Source organism: Schistocerca serialis, chromosome 1 (assembly GCF_023864345.2).
Source record: "Schistocerca serialis cubense isolate TAMUIC-IGC-003099 chromosome 1, iqSchSeri2.2, whole genome shotgun sequence".
In the NCBI taxonomy this organism is placed as follows: Eukaryota; Metazoa; Arthropoda; class Insecta; order Orthoptera; family Acrididae; genus Schistocerca; species Schistocerca serialis.
Genome location: NC_064638.1, coordinates 1,077,008,479 through 1,077,027,591, shown reverse-complemented (window position 1 = coordinate 1,077,027,591; position 19,113 = coordinate 1,077,008,479). Strand labels below are relative to the sequence as shown.

Here is a 19,113-nt window from a genome sequence, read left to right as displayed (position 1 = left end):
CGTAAGATCCCTTATTCAAATTTATTCTAAACTCAAAACAACTGTTTTTAATATAAGGTAATGATTATAAGACTGATATAAGAAGCATAGAATCGCTGATTCTCAACTACAAAGTTAAATCTAAATGGGGAAGCCTCTTTCACAGTCTTACTCCTGTGGAATACATATTTTGATAGAAGTTTGATGTTTTTATGCAGACAGAAGGTTATATTTCTTTCAAATAATCTTAATTTGTTTCAAAATTTGTCGACTTGAACCCATGGAAAAATTCATATAACAATATCAAATATTTTCCTGCTAACAAAATTTTTATCACTATATAAAGTCCCTAATACTTGCAGCTTTTCTGAATCTTTAGTTCTGAAATCTGTAATTTATGCTACTGTGTGGTCTAATTATAGATTGTAACAATGAAAATAATCAGTATTTGACAATATATTTTAATTGGATAGATAAATAATCTACTCAGAAAGTGGTGGCAGTAGAATATGCATATAGAAAGAAAGGTTTTATTTATGCAAGCTTTTGGAGACAGTGGCTCCTCCTTCAGACAGAATGGTTGAAGGGGAAGAAAGAGGGGTGAATGAAAAAGACTGGAGAGGTCCAAGAAAAGGGATAGAGTATGGAAAAGTCACCAAGAACCCCAGGTCAGGTGTGAGTAGATTCTTTATCTATCCAATTATAATTACAGACTAGGTTTAATTCAATAGTTGCTGCACTCTTGGGAGAGGGGGGCAGGAGGAGGGAGATGTTAACATGAAAAATGATCTCTACCACTTTTACCTCCCAATGACCGAGGGTAGATTAAAGTAGTATCATGACAGTTTATAATTTGACAATCAGTTTGACTACTTTAAAAGATGGAACACCACACATATCTTTTATGGAATGTGCATACATAGAGGTAAATTAGAACTCAGCCTCCTTTATTCTTCACTATTACAGTATTAGACATCATGATATCTATCCTTCAGTTCATACTGTCCTTAGCACATTTACACTTAAAATTTTGCAACACTGCCTCATAAGCAACAATGGAGCTATAAATTTCCTGTAACCACCTAAAAGCTTCTAGATGAGTGTTACGCTGGCGAAACACCAGAACATAAAAAATTAACCTTCAGGACTACATATTTGCATTCTTATCCACGGTATCAGTACAAATTCATGTATCACTTAGAGAGCACTTTTTCCCATTCCAAACAGAAGATTGAGATTAAAATATGAGACATTTATTTACAATTACATTCATTTACAATTTTATAAAAAAGATACAAGGTAAACTAAAGTGCGTGCTGGTGACTACTGTACAATGGTACAAAGTGCTTTGTGCTACACAGTTTAAAACTCACCCCACACGCTGTTGCGTGCTCTTCTGACTGGCACCAGTAGCTTGGGCCCCATGTGCATCTTTCTCCACCCAGCAGGTGAGTAACTTGTCTGTCCCTTGGACATTTACCAATCATTTCACAAATTTCATGAAACTCCTTGTTCTGTTCACTCAGGTTGACAATACTTTGACCATAAATTCTTACTAACTGGTTGCACTGTAAACAAATTTGATATATGAGGTGGTGGTGTCAATATTAATAACAAAGCATGTTCAAGTTTGTTACTTTACAGATAAATATTATTCACTGTTAGAAAACAGTCAAATAACCTTAATAACATTGCCATTGCTTAATGTTAAAACTTAAATGTTTAGTGCTAACAAAAAACAGGTAACTGAAAAAAAAATGCCAACCTTTTCCATGTAGTTTTCTGGCACTGAATCACAAATTTTCTTTATAAATCCAGAAACATTCCGTTGAGCATATGGTCCCGCAGTAAGTTTCTCAAGTTCACCTAGAGCTGCATCGCATACAGCACAGTCAGTCACTGTGTCTGTAACATGCAAGATGCAAATAGAGACTAAGTGAGAGAGTAGGCCAAAAATTTTAACAAGATTAAATTTCTGGTTCCTTCAGAAACTGATAGCAAAAGTGCTTTATACAGCAGAGTGTGAGATAGAAGGAAAGGCTAAATAAAAAGTGGTTTTACAAAACGACTGTGTGTGTGTGTGTGTGTGTGTGTGTGTGTGTGTGTGTGTGTGTGAGAGAGAGAGAGAGAGAGAGAGAGAGAGAGAGAGAGAGAGAGACAGAATGAATTGAGATTCGGTCATTCAGAGAAGAGCTATTTCCACTTATAAATAGTCTAAGAGGTGGTAACCTATTTGCAAATATGTTCGATAGCACTAAAGTCAAATGATCACAACGCACCTGACATATGTTCACTAAGGAAAAATACAGGCTCAACCTGAATATAATGACTAGGTCACCACCATGTGAGACTCAACAAGGATGGAAAAGGAGATCTGCACATCATATTTCAAAACAACTATTGCAGTACTCACCTAAGCTAATTTAGTGAAACCATGGAAACTTAAATCTGGACTGTCAATGTCAATTATATTAACCAACAGTCTTGTAACTTAAGACATTATTTTATTTTACTTTGAAGGCTACCAGTTTCAGTATTTCATTATGCCATCATCAGGCCTCATATGCACCCCTCCAAAGAATGAAAATGTGATATATGGCCATAAATCACTGAATGTCATGAATTCAATTATTTCACTAGTGCTTCATTCGAATACTTCAAGGCAACTGAAGCACTAGTGAAGTGATTGAATTCATGACATTCAGCAATAAATGGCTGTGTATCACATTTTTGTTCATTTGGAGAGGTGCATATGGGGCCTGATGATGACATAATGAAATGCTGGAACTGGTAACCTTCAAAATAAAATGACACGTTAAGTTACATGGCTACTGGTGAATTTCACTGACTTTGACAATTACTTGACCAGCCGATGTCCACTGTCCATAATGAACCAACAGATAAAACCTGGATGGCCGACGGCTTTTTCGACCCCTAATTCCACTGAATGAGAGATCATCATCTTAAGAACTGTGTAACTTCATATGGTGAGACCTGCACTGTGTGTTAAGTTTTATTACTTTTCCTAAGAATATTCATGCTTCAACTTCATTGATGATGATGAATGACGGTTTGGGTTGAGGGGGCACTGTACATCCTGGTCATCAGCACCCTGATGAAAAGTCAGCACGCAAATCTCATAGGTGGAGACGAAGGCTGTCCCCACATGTGGAGCAGTTTATAATGTATTAAGTCTGCTGCCCTTCCCCACAATCTAGGGATGAGGCCTGACAGTTCACAAAATTTCACCACTCTTAACACTGATGTCTGTATCTGTGAGGATGCTGAGCAAATCTCCAGTGAGACTGAGGGCTGCCCCTAATATCAGTATACAGGAGACATGTAGCCAAAATATGCTGAACTGAAAGCGTACACCACAAACTTCCCCGAGTGGTGGGTCTTCCTGCTGGAGCAGGAAGCCGTGAATGAAAGGGCTATGCCTGATGTGCAGTCTGGTAAGCAAAACCTCCTTCCAGCAGTGAGGCTGACATGAAGTCTACCAAGCCTTTGTGGTCGATTTGAGTGACCGCAACTTGTCTGTCAATTGCCTGCAACTATTCAGTCTCCCACTGAGGCATGATGCATATGTCAGAAAATGAGATGATGGCATGCAACCGGATGGACAGCACTATCACAACATGCTCCCTTGGCAGCTTTGTCGGCCATGTCGTTTCCCTGCATCCCAATGTTGCCAGGTACCCAGAAAAAGATCACCTCCTTGCCACCGTAAGGAGTCATGGATGAGCTGAATCGGTGGGTCTACTGGATGCATTTGGTGAAGTGCTTGCAGTGCACTAACAGAGAACAGACAAGAAATCTTGTATGGTGATGTCTGTGAACCCTCTCCAGTGCCATCAGAATGACTTAACTCTGAATCAAAATTTGTAAATTGTTCTGGAAGACACACTTTAAAAACCCTATCAGGGAAAACGGCAAGACTATTGAGAGCATTGTCCTGCTGGGATCCATCTGTATAAATAATGATAAAACTGTGGTACGTACTTAAAACAGACAAAAACAAAGTAGTAAAAACAAAATCTGGAGTACAAATCATCTTGTACTATGTCAAGCTTAAAATCACTTTGGGCCTAAGAAGGTGCCAAGGCAGCAGTGTGTTCCATTCCTGGGTGTGTATTTTGATGCCCGAGATACCCAGATCCTTGAGACAGCCTGTAGCATGTATACCAAATGGCTTCGTCACTTGGGGCCGATTCCGGAACAGTTGTTCAAAGGTGGGTTGGACCACTGAACTAAATGTCAATGACTGAGGTGACGCTGGGATTTTCAGTGCCTGTTGAGCCAAAAGGCTACGTTGCCAAATCCAGAGTGGTGGTTCACCAGCCTCTGCACTCAGGCTCTGAATTGGGCTGGTCTGAAAGGCTCCAGTCGATATCAGAATGCCCTCATAGCGGATAGCATCTAACATCCAGAGATAGGAAAGGCGGGCCCGATCTGTAGACCATGCTGCTGTAATCAAACAAATGCCCTATAAAACTGCAGGAGGCTGGACCTGTCTGCCAAGGCATTTCTAAATAATCAGTGACTGGAAGCCCTTTGTTCCTAGATCTTTCCGGTGTGGAAGACAAGTTAATTTAGAGTCAAATAATAAACCCAAAAAGTACACAGTATCTTGAAAACTGTAAAATATTGTCCCCCATTGTGAGCACTGGTTGGTCAAAACTCTGACAAGCACACTTGAAATTGACACCTATAGTTTTCTCTGGTGAGAATCAAAAACATCGTCGTCGTCATCATAAGATCAAAGTAAGAGTAGAAGATTGCAAAGCCATCAACACACAAAGAGCATTTGACAAGGCTCCTGACTGTAGAGGAAATGCCATTTATAGCAATGGCAAACAATGTGACACTGAGGACACTGCCCTGGGGCATCCCATTCTCCTGAACACAGCAATCAGATATGGCATCATCAACGCGATAATGAAAATGCCAGTCCTCGAGAATGGACTCCATCAGGAGTGGCAGTTGGTGAAGAATGTTGTTCCTCCAATTAGTGTCACATGCTTTTTCGAGGTCAAAAAACACACCAACGAAATGGTTTCGGCATAAGGACTCCAGTAGAATTAAGTTGCCAAGGGTGGAAAGGTTGCGCCTGAAACCACACCTGGAGCAGCTCAGGTGACCTCTGGACTCTAGCAGGCAGACAAGGTGGCGGTTGACCACATATTCAAGAGTCTTATCTATACAACCAGTACGGACGACACTCCGATAACTGTTGGTTGGTTGGGGGGGGGGGGGGGGGGGGGGGAGGGGGGCTACAGTCCTTGCCTGGTTTCCAGAATGAAATTAATATTACCTCCTCCTAAGTCTAGGGGTACTGTCCATCAAACCATATCTGACAAACAAGAGAAGCAGTCCTTTCACTTCAGGGCACAAATGACGAAGCACGGCATAATGGATCTCATCAGGTCTTGGAGCAATGTCTCTGGCTGCAAAAAAAGCCTATTCCACTTCCCATATGGAGAATGGAAGGTTTTAGACTTCCTCATTATGCGAGAAGAAATGAGCTGCTTCATCTCTGCAATCCTTCGGAATACCTGCACAGCGAGCTCGTCTGTAACATGCAGTAATAGTAAAGAAATTTTCAGCTAAAACGTGAGCCATGTATTCTGGCATGTCCACCAAGACCCCATTATTCGACAAGATCATAATGGGATGTTTACTACCCTTCCCTGAAATCCATTTTATTGATTCCCAAACTTGCGCAGTGGAATTGGACCAATTAATGGAAGTCATGAATTCCCTCCAGGAAGCCCTCTTCTGTCCTCTGATTACTCACTCCGCTTTCACAGACCTGAAGATTGTCTGTAGTTGGACTGTGTTTGAAGTTAAGCAGAGCTGTTCGTCTGGCCCTGCTTGCCAATCGACACTCATCATTCCATCAAGGTACAGGCCATTGTCTGGGATGGTTACTAGACCTGGGGATGGTCTCTGTGGCAGCCCTTTGGACCTCAGTGATATGGGCCACTGCCTCCTGTGCACAATCCTTTCGCTCAAAAATAGCCTGTCAACTGTACTGTAACCAATTTGCCCTTTGTATCATGCGTCTGGCTTGTCTTCTGTAGGCCACTGTCCTAGTCGGCAGACTGATCCACAATGGGAAGTGGTCAGTAGAAGGGAATTCAGTAGCCACTTTCCACTGAACTGAGTCTGCAATAGCTGGGAAACGAAAACAAAGGCCAATGGCTGAAAAAGACCCTGTAGCTGTGGAAAAGTGAGTTATCTGACCTGCATTCAGAAGGCAGATATTCTCAGGAGGGAACCTCCCCATCACCCCCCCCCCTCAGATTTAGTTATAAGATGGCACAGTGGATAGGCCTTGAAAAACTGAACAAAGATCAATCGAGAAAACAGGAAGAAGTTGTGTGGAACTATGAAGAAAATAAGCAAAATATACAAACTGAGTAGTCCATGCGCAAGATAGGCAACATCAAGGACATTGTGAGCTCAGGAGTGCCGTTGTCCCGTGGTTAGCGTGAGCAGCTGCGAAACGAGAGGTCCTTGGTTCAAGTCTTCCCTCGAGCGAAAAGTTTCTTTTCGCAAAGTTATGATCTCCCCGTTCGTTCATTGACGTCTCTGTTCACTGTAATAAGTTTAGTGTGTGTGTTTTGCGACCACACCACAAAACCGTGCGATTAGTAGACGAAAGGACGTGTCTCTCCAATGGGAACCGAAAACATTTGATCGCAAGGTCATAGGTCAACCGATTCCTCTACAGGAAAACACGTCTGATATGTTCTATACGACACTGGTGACGGCATGTGCGTCACATGACAGGAATATGTTGTGGACCCACCTAACTTGTACACTTTGTGAGTGGGTAAAAAGATTCTTCTACCTTGCCCGATTTAAGTTTACTCGTGGGTGAGATAATCACTCCCAAAACAGTGATGAAAACATAAGAGTTTGTCACACAAACTGCAACAAATGAATGCAACAGTTTCACAGTCGCACAGTTTTTCCTGTGCTCTGTCAAAACGTATGTTTTGTTTCGATGTTTGTTTAGGTGTAGCGTCCCCATACTACGGTGCAGTTACCTCGCATCGGACGGACGATCAGATAATAATTGTCTGAAAATAAAAAATTAAACTTTTCACGCAAGGGAAGACTTGAACCAAGGACCCCTCGTTCAGCAGCAGCTCACGCTAACCACGGCGCTCCTGTGCTCACACTATCCTTAAAGTTGCCTATGTTGCACATGAACTACCCAGTTTGTATATTTTGCTTATTTTTTTCATAGTTCCACACAACTTCTTCCTGTTTTCTCGATTGATATGTGTTCAGTTTTTCAAGGCCTATCCACTGTGCCAACTTATAACTAAATTTGAGGGGGGTGCGATGAGGAGGTTCCCTTGTCAGAATGGAACGATGAGGAGGTTCCCTTGTCAGAATGGAAGAGTTGCTCAATCATCATCAGACTGTGGAGCAAGTGGTAGCCGAGCCCCACAGCACATTGTGGGCATTGAAATCCCCCACACGGAGGAATGGGTGTGGGAGTGCCCATATGAGTTTTGCCAGTGCGTCTACATCCAAAGCATCACCAGGCGGCATGTACAATCAACACACTGAAAAGTATAGGGTGCAAGAACTTTCGCAGCAATTGCTTGTATGGTCGCGGTAAGAGGGACAGGAGAGGAGTGGCATCTGTCGTCAAGAAAAATAGCTACTCCACCTGAAGCCCTGTCTCCAGTGGTATTATCCTTCCTGTATGCATGGTAGCCCCTTAATAAAAGTATGTTGGTGACTAAGATGGTTTTCTTGTAAGCAGATGCAGGAAGGTTTCTCCTGGACCAATAGCTGCAATTCTTCCAAATGTCAGCAATATCCATTCAAATCCTAATGCAACACTGAAGTCCCTGTGGAAGCTATAGGTTAGCGATGGTGGTTGTTTTCTTTCACTCTTGGAGGCAGTGATTTACTGGGGAGGTCAAGAGGAATGTCAGCCGGTTCCTTGCTCTCTGGTTCCTCTAACTGGAAGTCTATATCCTCAAGAGCATAGTACCCCATCAGAAAGGGAGAACTCGCCTATCCAAAGGTTTAACTACCACTTTCTTGGACTTGGAACTACATTTCGAAGGAATTTTTTCTTTACTGACTTGTTGCCTCGGTTGCGGGGATGGCTTAGCTGGCTTCTGATGTTGGGTAGTGGTATGTGGCCCAGGTGGTAAGCCTATTGCCGACAGCTTCCAAATGACATTAGTTGCCTCCACAATTGCCACACGCAGCCTTCCCATTACACCCCATAGTAGTATGGGCGAGCCTTACAGCGGATATAGCCTGCAAGGATATGTTCGGGTAATACTGAAGTACTAAATGTTAGACTAAATGTTGCTGATTTTTTCCAATTTGCCCTTGAGTCACCTCATAATTCTGCACTTCCATGACGCCCATATTTTTCCCGTTCTTCACGTAGCTCTGCGGTGTCCACCTCCATTATATTGGAGCAGGTAACCACGCCCTTACCAAAGTTGGGGGTATTATGCAACTCAGCCTTGACTGGGTAGTCACCCAAGGCCTTACATCCTAGAAGCTTATATACTTGGTTGGAATTAGGAGATTCAACTAAAAGTGTTGCATTACGAAGTCATTTGACACTTTTCAGGGACCCAGCAATACCTTCCAATGCCTTGTGAATATAGAAAGCGGATATACTCTCAAAAGTTCCCCCTGTTCGCCTGATTACAATGAAAGTGTTATGGCACACTAATGCCCTGTTACTATGACTCCGAGACTTCTTTTCGGGAGGACTGACCAAACTAGCTCTATTTGAGGAGTGGATGTAAGTACTGCCTGACAGTATAGTTTGATGAAACTGTTCCATAGGGATCGCACGAGACACTACGGAAGCAACTGTCAACCCAGGCAGAGCCCTGCATGCCAGAGCAAGCCTTCTACAACTGGGGGTGGCAGGTGTCCCAGAGGTTGGCTGCTAGAGACGGATTTACCTCAACAGCCATTCACCTCATCAGCATGTACTGCACCTTTTCTCCGAAACACACAACATTTCACCATTGCGCCACATGGTGGTCACTGAAGTATGACCACAGCTTATGGAGACCGAAGACTGGTGGCACTTACCAGTCCCCAGCTCAGGCACTGCAGGGTCGCCAAGCCCATACTCACAATTTAAAGCTGAGCCCTTGATGGGTTCCCTGATGAGCAGATATTTCAAAGATTTCCCATATCATGCTCCACTACTTATTGTACCACTCTTTAATCATCACAAAAACCAGTTTTGTTTTAGATAATATCATGGGAGGCATGTTTCTAATCTGCATGTTATCTGTGATTTTATGGTAAACCAATCTGACAGCTATCTGTCAATGATCATATATCTCTTTACTGGTCATACAACCTTCTGTAACTGATTTAGAGTTATTAGAGAACTCCTTTTTTCTGGCAGAAAATATTTCAAAATTTTTCCACACATTTTGAAACCAGATCTTGGAGGCATGACAACAAATTCAAACCTTAGCAGCCTCTTTGATGTCAAATGAGAAAATAAAAAAATACAAATCAAATCTAAAACATTATTTGTGAGAATGAAAAGGCGTATGAAAAAACCAGTACAACAATTCATCAGGTGGTTACACGAAAACTGTACACACTGACACCATGAGCAATAGAAGTAACTGCATGCAGAGATCACTTTTACATGTAAGACACTAGTGCCAGAATGTAGAACATTCATGGCAACAGATCAGCAGGCATTTTTCTACTAGCCACAAGACCAAAACATTGTTACAAGCTACTGAATTTTATTACCTTTTAGTAAACTTTTTGAGCTGCAGAGTTTAATTGCAGTGCAAACTGCTTGAGGATCCATAGTTTCTGACAACAATGTAATTACTAGATCAGCATACTGATTAACAAAATCATTGCATTCTTTTGCTACTGTTCTTGGCATATAGTTACAGATATCGTGAACTATTGCCTTTATCTCATCCTGAAAAAATGAGACAAGAGGCAACTGATTAGATTTTGAAATGTGAATCTGTCATCTTTTATATTTTCTGGATAATTAGTAAAAAACAACACAAGCAATCAATTCTTAAAAGATTGATACCATACATGAAAGAAATAATGATTCAAATAAATACAACCTCCGTTGGCTTATCCTTCAATTGCTCTTGTATCTTCGTTAGGACAAATTCACAGATCACACAAGCTTCACCACGATACTTTTGAATTTCACTATGGATTATGTCCTGTGGCATTAAATGATGTTGACTGGCTGATGGAATCTCATTTGACACTGAAATTAATGTCAATTTTTGCAATTATTATATTTAAATATCTTAGTACACATAGCATGAAGTTTTAGATGTAGCAACATGTGTAACACAACAAAGAAATATTAATAATTCACTACTGGACAATAATAACTTACAAGTATCAATCATTGGCTTTGGTGAAGGATCACACAGCTTCAAATAAGCACAAACTTCCTGTGGTGTAAAATCAGCCACTAACATATCCACCAATTGATCAGAATACTCTTCAACAAATTTTTCACACTCTGCAGCCAATGACTTGGCAAGTTTAGTGCACAAACCATCCAAAGCACGCTTAATGCTTGCCTGGAAAGAAAAAATGTTAATCCTTAAGTCTGTAATGACATACTGGCAATAAAAATCTCTACATAAACTTTACAGGGAGAAGACAACAGGAGAAGCACTAGTCTGATCATACGAGCAGAAAATTTGAAGTGACCAATGGCTCTACGAACATTGTGTTTTCATTGGAAAATTAGTGTGACAGTAATATAATACGTTTTATGTGCATAAATTCTGAGAATTAGAAAATATATTAGAGTTTATATTGATCTACATCCATTCCAATTTGCTTTACAATCTTATGCTTACAACCATCACAGCTGGTTTAAGGAAGACTGAAGAGAGATTTGAACCCAGGAACAGAAAGAGCATTATGAATTATTCATCAACTTTAGAACTGCCACTAACTACTTCTCATACTGGTCACATATGTAACCAACAGCCAAAGCACGATTCTGCGGAAATTTTTAATGTTCCATGAAAACTATTTTTAATCTTATCTGGATCACAGATGCAGTTTGATCCCGAGCAGGCTAAAAATTAATTATATATTCCATGTAGATCTAATAGGATTAAAGAAAGAGATGTGTCATTTATACTGCAATGAGTATAAACTCAAAAGTATACAAATAAATAATTCCACAGTGATAGAAATACACAAAAAACATAGTTTTTAAATCCCTATCAGAAAATTTAATTCTTTCTGCTGTTACAGTACAGCAAATTCACACTGGATACAGGGAAATTTTTATGAAATATTTCTGAAAGTAATACACCATGAACAGTAAGAGACATGCTATGATCTGCTTATTTTCAACTAAAAGTCAAATTTACATACTAGAATACTTCAAGACAGATATTTCATACATAAAATGGACTTTAAGTAACTTATGCTACAGTAAATTGAACCTCTAACCATTATGCTAAATTAGTCTTATTGAATAACTTTACTGTAAGTACCATGCAGAAATAGGACTGTGAGGTTTATCGATTTCAATACTTCTTTCATTGATAACTTACAATTTGATCGCAAAATTGAAGGCCACAAAAAGTTCTGGCATGCTGATTTATAAACTTGTAATGTTACTGGAGTTACCTCTTTCACAGAACTCTTATTAAATTTTGAGATCTATATGCAAAATAATGGTCTCAGGATAAGTAGCAGCTGCGAATGGTCTGCTTGCTGACATTTTTAGAAACATTTTCCATATGCATCCCAATATATAGATGCCCTTCTGCTACTCAGCATTTCTGCTATATGGTGAGCAGTACGATACTGTTACAGTCCATCCTGGACTTTCCATTGTTGGATATAAAGATAAAATTACATGACATACAAAGGCAGGTGACCAGTTCTTAAGACAGAAGGGTGAATAATGAGCAGATTAAATGAATAAAATGCACTCCAAGATTAAATTCGCAGTTGAACATCAACCTGAAAGGATTAATTCTCTTTATGTGTCTCCAACCTCAGTAACAATACTTTATTATTAATAAAGGTGATACCTTTCTATTATGAAGAGTTTGGTACTCTGTTTTTATCTTTAACATGCTTGCGACTTGGCTATCAGAAAGGTTTGGTAGAAGTCTTCAATAGTGATAAACCACTGTTGCTAGCATACACCACTATTGGCACTGTATGTCCACAATGCTTTGGAACATTAGTCATGCTGTTGCCACACATGCCCTTTCTTTTATGGCATCTGTTAAGACACACCTGTCTTTGGTTTTATTGGCTTGTTGCAACTCTGTAACAGAATGTCAGTCACATGGTATGCGGTTTTATGATATACCAACTAACCCAACGACAATACTGTCCACTATCAATGCCCATATTGCTGCATACATTGTCCATAATGAGTGACCTTTAATGGTGCCCTTCTTGTCGTGCATATGCTAATTATTATTCAGTACAAGTATCTCCCCTCCTGCTCACGTATGCACAAAAATCTGTCAAGGATATCTACAATGTGTCACGATAACTGGTCATTACTCTCTGTATCCATGAAAACTATAATGTTCTCACTTTTCTGATGCAATAGCTACTATGTACCTGCAAAATCCTCCCTGCTGCTACTCACCAATCAATTTTGGCCATTCTTCTAAATATTCAGCTCTTCAGACTAATGATATCTTTTCTTTACCTCCTGCCGATAAAGTACAGTTATACAATTTGGTAGCTGTAGCCCAGCCATAACATGACTGTACATAAAGCTTATAAAAGTCAGGAGAATAAAATACACCATTTTTAAACTTTCTTTACTTATATGTTCAGATTTGTTTTGTACTTATAGTTTTCTTTTTCAGTAATACCAGGGTCTTGCACAATAGGTGGAACCAAGCAATAACTGTTAAGTCGAATTCGCATAACTCCGAGTCCAATTTTGCACCTGTATAACTGCAAATTATGTTCAAATGGGACCAGAGACTAAAAACAATGTAATTTACAAAAGTTTAATAAACTGTTCAAAATAATACAACAATTATTACAATAAAGTATTGTGTATTGCAACAATGTAAACCAAGGTCACCCAACGAGAATTTCTCTCTTCTCATGTAATATTTTGCTTTTAGCACGCTAACAAATATTTTATTCTCTGTTTTGTATCCAAAATATGAATTTTGTTGGAGCCCTTTTTTTCTAAAATATGTAACCCTTTTTCAAATGAACGTCAACTTTGCAACCATCAAGTGATCATCTGATTGAAATGGGTCTAAAGAATCAGGTTATTCAATGGTTTGCTGTTGCTTATGTACTTCTACAAGCTCATCAATTGTTAGCTCCCGATTGTGGGAACCCAGCAGTTCTTTAATGTCATACCATCCATCTCCACATTTAGTTGTCTGGCAAGATCAACCACTTCTTCAATCACATTACCAATTTGATCAGGATCATGTGCTGATTCCCCCTGGATTTGAGTATTGGTGGGGGGAATCCAGATGCCATTTAAAGTTTGAGAAATTTCATTCCAAGACTGTCCAATAATTTGCACAGCATCTAAAACTTTGAATTACTTCGAAAAGTCCTTAATAGAGAGCTCATTGTTTTGTCTCATAGCTTCATAAGCAAGCAGTCATCTTCTGTTTTACAGTTTAAAACTTTTAATGACTCCCTGGTCCATTGGTTGAAACAAGCCAGCTGTATTCATTGGCAAAAATACAACTTTCACACATGGGTCAAAATTAGAGTAACAGAAGGTTGACCCGATTTGTCGTCGATTAATAGCATCACATTAAATGCTATTTGTTTCAACTAGCAATAACGTTCGACTTCATACCTGATGTGAAGAACAAACCAGTCCTCAAAAATGGAAACTGTCACGCAAGGTTTAACATTCAATTCTCAAATTGTTGTAATGAGAATGAAGATACAAGCATACATAATAAGATTACCAGGTATGTGAGAGGCTTGAAGACTTCTTAAGTAACAAAACCCAGTGTGTTTTCCTCAATGGAACGTGTTCCTCAGAGCCGAGGGTACCATCAAGAGCACCCCAGAGGAGCATGACTGGACTGCTGTTCTTTTCTATACACGTAAATGATTTGGTAGACAGGGTACACAGCTGTCTGCAGCTGTACGCTGCTCGTGCTGTGGTGCATGGGGAGTGTTGTTACTGAGTGACTGTAGGAGGATACTAGATGACTTTGACAAAATTACTAGGTGGTATAATAAATGGCAGATAGCTCTAAACGTAGTTAATGCAAATGAGTACGAGAAACACTCACAATGGTCGAGTAGAGTATTAGTAGGATCCTGCTCGACATAGTTACATCAACACAGATGAATGGTCGACTTTGGTTTACTGGGAGAATTTTATGAAAGTGTGGTTGATCTGTAAAGGAGATTGCATTTAGGATGCTAGCATGATCCATTGTTGAGTACAGTTTGAATGTTTGGTATCTGCATCAGGTCTGATTAAAGGGAAACATTGAGGAAATTCAGAAGTGGGCTGCTAGATTTGTCACTGGTAGTTTCAAAAAATGGCTCTAAGCACTATGGGACTTAACATCCGAGGACATCAGTCCCCTAGACTTAGAACTGCTTAAACCTAACCAACCTAAGGACATCACACTGGTAGGTTCAAACACACAAGTACTACATAGATGCTTCGGGAATTCAAATGAGAATCACTTGAGAGAAGGTGACATTCTTTTTGGAGGAGCACTACTGATAAAATTTAGAGAACCAGCATCTGATGCTGACTGCAGAATAATTGTATTTCCACTCGTGTACATTTTGCATAAGAACCACGAAGATAAGATCAGAGAGATTAGCACTCATATGGAGGCATACAGACTGTCGTTTTTCCACCACTCTACTTGTGAGAGGAATGGGAAAGAAAATTACTAGTGCTAGCACAGGGTACCTAGGATACCCTTTGTCATGCAACATACGGTGGCATGCAGAGTATGTATTTAGATATAGATGTAGACCCAGCTTTGGATTATTTTTTACAGCCCTTTGATTTTCTGAGCACTAAACTACGAGAGGTTTTAATTTATAATAACCACCACTGTCAATCCATCTTTGGAGGCTTTGAAACCTGGAAAGGTTCTCTCTTTATGTAGAATGAAAGTTTTTTTTTTAGGCATCTTCTTCCAGAACAGACCAGTTTTATCTATGGTGAACATGGTTTGGGTGGCATGGCCACCTTCTTGTACCATCACCTTGATTTTCTTGGTATAGAGTAACCCAGTCTCTTTACTACCACTTGCATAATCTCCACTTTCTGCTATGACAATTTTTGAATTGGTTACACCAACCATTGTTAGCTTTAAAACTTTCATCTTTGGCTGCCTCCCCAGCTGCTTTTTTTAAGTCTCTCAAAAATCAGCTTAGCATTAAAGCACACTTTGTTGTGATCAACAGGAAATTTTTTTCCCACTCTAACTTGATTATCAGCCTATAATATTAACATTGTTCTCATCTGAGCAATAATACCAAGACTTTATGAATGACACTTGAATCCAAGGATTGAGTATTTTTCTCAGCTTCTTCAATTTATTCTTTGCCTTTGATAGTTTATGTGACTGTTTATTCCAGTACATCAACCTTCTTTGCATTTTTCACAAATTCTAATTTTTGCATTGAAGTCTTTGACAATATTAAGTTTAGATTCCTAGGATGATAATTATCTCTCTTCATTTTTATGCAAATAAATCAGTTCTGCTTCATTTGGATAACATAGTTAATACCTATCAATAGTGCCAGCTCCATGGTTAAAACAGTACTGCACAAAACAAACTTGAACCTGTCATAAGCTGAACACTGTGCTGGCAGCACAGGGGAATAGAGGTGCATGGCACTCAAACATATGGAGCGCATTAGTCCAGATATGCATAAAACAGTAGTGTAAGTTGAGGTATTACTGTATTTGCAATTGACCACACTGTGTCTATTCATTACTATTTCCCTCTTATTTTATTTGTGCCTGTTTGATACACATTATATCTGAACCAACACATATTGCAAAAACTGAAAGTGTCCCTGTAGGTTACTAAGAGAGAGAATCCCTGCTCTTTGTCAGTTCCAAAAACTCTTTTGCCCTAGCAAAACTAAGCATATATTTCTGTCTAAGAACCTGTCTGGCACATGGAATCTCAAGTAATGGGCTTACAGTTAAAATTACCTCGGGCTGTCACCAATCCTACCACAAGAATCTTCATGTTTTCCAATTCTGTCAGTCCCTCACTCTCGTTTATCTGGTTCTTCATAACCTTACAATCCAAGCTTGAAGCAAACTCTACAGCCCCCACTCCTTCCACATAATCCCTTTACTCTGCTTACAACTTCCATAATTCTATTGCAGTAGTAGAGACTCTTGTCCCTGAACAGTTGAAACAGAATTTCCAGCACCACCTGAGGAAGCTGTCCTAGATACTCCTGTCCTATGCCCACATGGGATTAAGAGTAACCAAGAAAATAGCCTACCACTCTCATCCAACTACATCAGCTCGTCGCGGCTCCCTGGCCACACCTCGCTGTCTTACTCTGCCTTCCTTATCCCCAAAACCTTTCTCCACCCTCTACGAAACCCACTACTTCTGAACACCCATCCTGTAACATTGTTTTAACTATTCAGGCAGCACTCTGGCTACTACAGAAGTCCGAGCGCCTTCTGCAAGCCTCACATTTAGCCTCAAACCTATACAAGGATCTTCTTTCCTTTACCTGTTCTCTGCAGTAGAAACATTTCTTTTCCACATAACCCACTGACAAAAGATAACCAAAATTACACATAAAACCTTGTTTAAAACTGTTTCAACCTCCCTTGAATGTGATCCTCCTCCCCTTCCATCCAGTCATCCCCCCCCTTATCTTTCAGAACTTTCTTAAATCTAACCTGGCCTCACCTTCCTCTCCTAAATCTGCCCCGAGTCCAACATCACTTCTACAGAACACACAACTGACCGTAAACTGAAAACTAATTGAGACCTTATCACCCATCCTGTACACAAAGGTGTCATCACAGTGGTTACGAATCATAGTGACTACATGGCTGATGGTCTCTGCCACACTTAACAACAGAGTTACATCACCAGCAAGTTAATGCAGCCTGTGTACCCATGTGTGTATTTCTATTATTTCCAAGGAAGGGTACTGTCCAGAATCTTGGCGATAATTTCAGTTGTGTTTATGCACAATCACGCTCAGTTCTTCAACTGTTAATAACAGTCTTTATTACTCCCCTGTATACTTCTAGTAGACTATCTAGGTCCTGGTATTTTCATCAGCACTACAACCCTAGGGAGGAGCTACATTTGATCTACAAAATAAAATTCCTCTGAATGCCCACAATTTGATGAGACTGCAGTGGTTACAAAACTGGCTAATCATATACTACATAAGATTTAAAAGTGGTCAACCGCAGTTTCTACCAAAATTAACTGCTATTGGTCACAAGTGTAGTCCATCAAACACCAGCGACTCACTTCCAACACTCCCCAGAGCTTACCCGACAGTAACCAAAGTAGTTTTACATTACTTTCCTTCTATGTAGCAACATTCCATCCCAAATTGACACATGCGCAATCTGTGTCAGTTCAAAAAAATATTTCTACCCTTAGCTAAGACCCAGTCTCAAATCCTGTTCCTTAAATGCTGCCTACGTCACGGAATCCCACGACTGCCTAACTATAAAAGTTTGCTTCAAAATGACCTTCAAATTTACAGATGCCACCAATCTCTTATCCCTCAATAACACAATACAACAGAAACAAATATTCATGATGGCACCTCTATACCACCTAAGCTGCAATACTGTTTCTGTGAAACCCAGTGACCTAAACCATAATCTCCCAAACGGACACACTTGCTCTCCAACACCTGAGATACTACTTCAGACACCACCTCAAAAATAATCACATTTGCCGACACCCAATTACTGCATCAGAGCAACACTACACCACTTCTACCCCAGTGAAGCACCACCCCCTCCCCCACAAATCAACCACTCATAGCCCAGACTACACTTTGCTGGGCTTTTCTATCTGCCAAATCTGTAAAACTCACTCCAAATATCCCACAAAATCCAGAAACTAAACATATCAAACACCCTGTTTCAACCTATCCACTAAGAATGTATATATTACAGAAGTTTCACTCCTATTAAATGCCTCAACTTCAGATCAACACCAAGTTCAATCACGATCTTCCAGCATCTTTCAGACTCCAAATCCACCAGCCCATTCCTTACATGTCCAACTGCCACCTTCCTGGGTGTTTACTACTTCCTACTTCTCTTGATGGCTCCATCCATGCCATGACATGTCAATGTCAGACCTACTCAACAACACCTTTATTTTGACTGCTGTCATTCCTGTCACACCAACTAAATCCCTTAGATATAGCCTGGCCACCACTGGACACTGCATCTGCAGTGGCAATACTTCCCTTGCTTAGTATGCTCAAGGTCTGACTCAGCCCTTCAGATACCAGCACTCCTCCCCAGACCAAGTCTTCAAATAAATTTCCTGTGCCATATCCTCACACTCCTAATCCCCACCACTCCTACGGAACAACTGAGCCACATCCTTTGCCAGAGCTTCAACTACCTATCCTCATACTCAGAGATGGGAGACATCCCACCCACAATACTTCCCACCCCTCCTAAGGAAGTATTCTGCTGTCCAACCTACCTATATAATACAACCACTTTCCATATGGGTCTTATATCAGTGGAAAACCAATGTGCAAGACCTGTCCAAATTACCCAAGCATATCCTGCTCCAGTCCCTTCACAGTCTTATCCTATCACATCAGAGGCAGGGTCACCTGTGAAAGCAGCCATATTATATACCAACACTGCTGCAATTTTTATGCAACATTTTACAAGGTCATGGCCACCAACCAACTGTCCCCCCAAACGAATATGGCCACTTTGCGACAGAACACACTGCTGAGCACAAAATATTCTATTTCAATGGCTGCTTCATAACGTGCCATCTTGATACTTCCTGCAGCACCATCTTTTTTGAATATGTAAGTGGACCTTATACTTGCAACACTTTCTTCGTTCCTTCCTGGCATTAATCTCTAACAGCCCTCTGCACCCACACC

At 40.3% G+C, this 19,113-nt stretch overlaps 1 protein-coding gene across 1 annotated transcript in view; it reads right to left on the bottom strand.

Annotated features, from left to right (window-relative positions):
* LOC126415919 (prosaposin) overlaps nucleotides 1-19,113 on the bottom strand; it is a 69,257-nt gene that overhangs the window by 979 nt on the left and 49,165 nt on the right. Inside the window, exons 13-17 of the mRNA XM_050083466.1 lie at nucleotides 10,388-10,577; nucleotides 10,101-10,252; nucleotides 9,763-9,943; nucleotides 1,745-1,884; nucleotides 1,353-1,547 (exon numbers count right to left, since the gene is read on the bottom strand). Coding sequence (XP_049939423.1) covers nucleotides 1,353-1,547; nucleotides 1,745-1,884; nucleotides 9,763-9,943; nucleotides 10,101-10,252; nucleotides 10,388-10,577 — 858 coding nt within the window. The remainder of the gene's footprint in view (nucleotides 1-1,352; nucleotides 1,548-1,744; nucleotides 1,885-9,762; nucleotides 9,944-10,100; nucleotides 10,253-10,387; nucleotides 10,578-19,113) is intronic.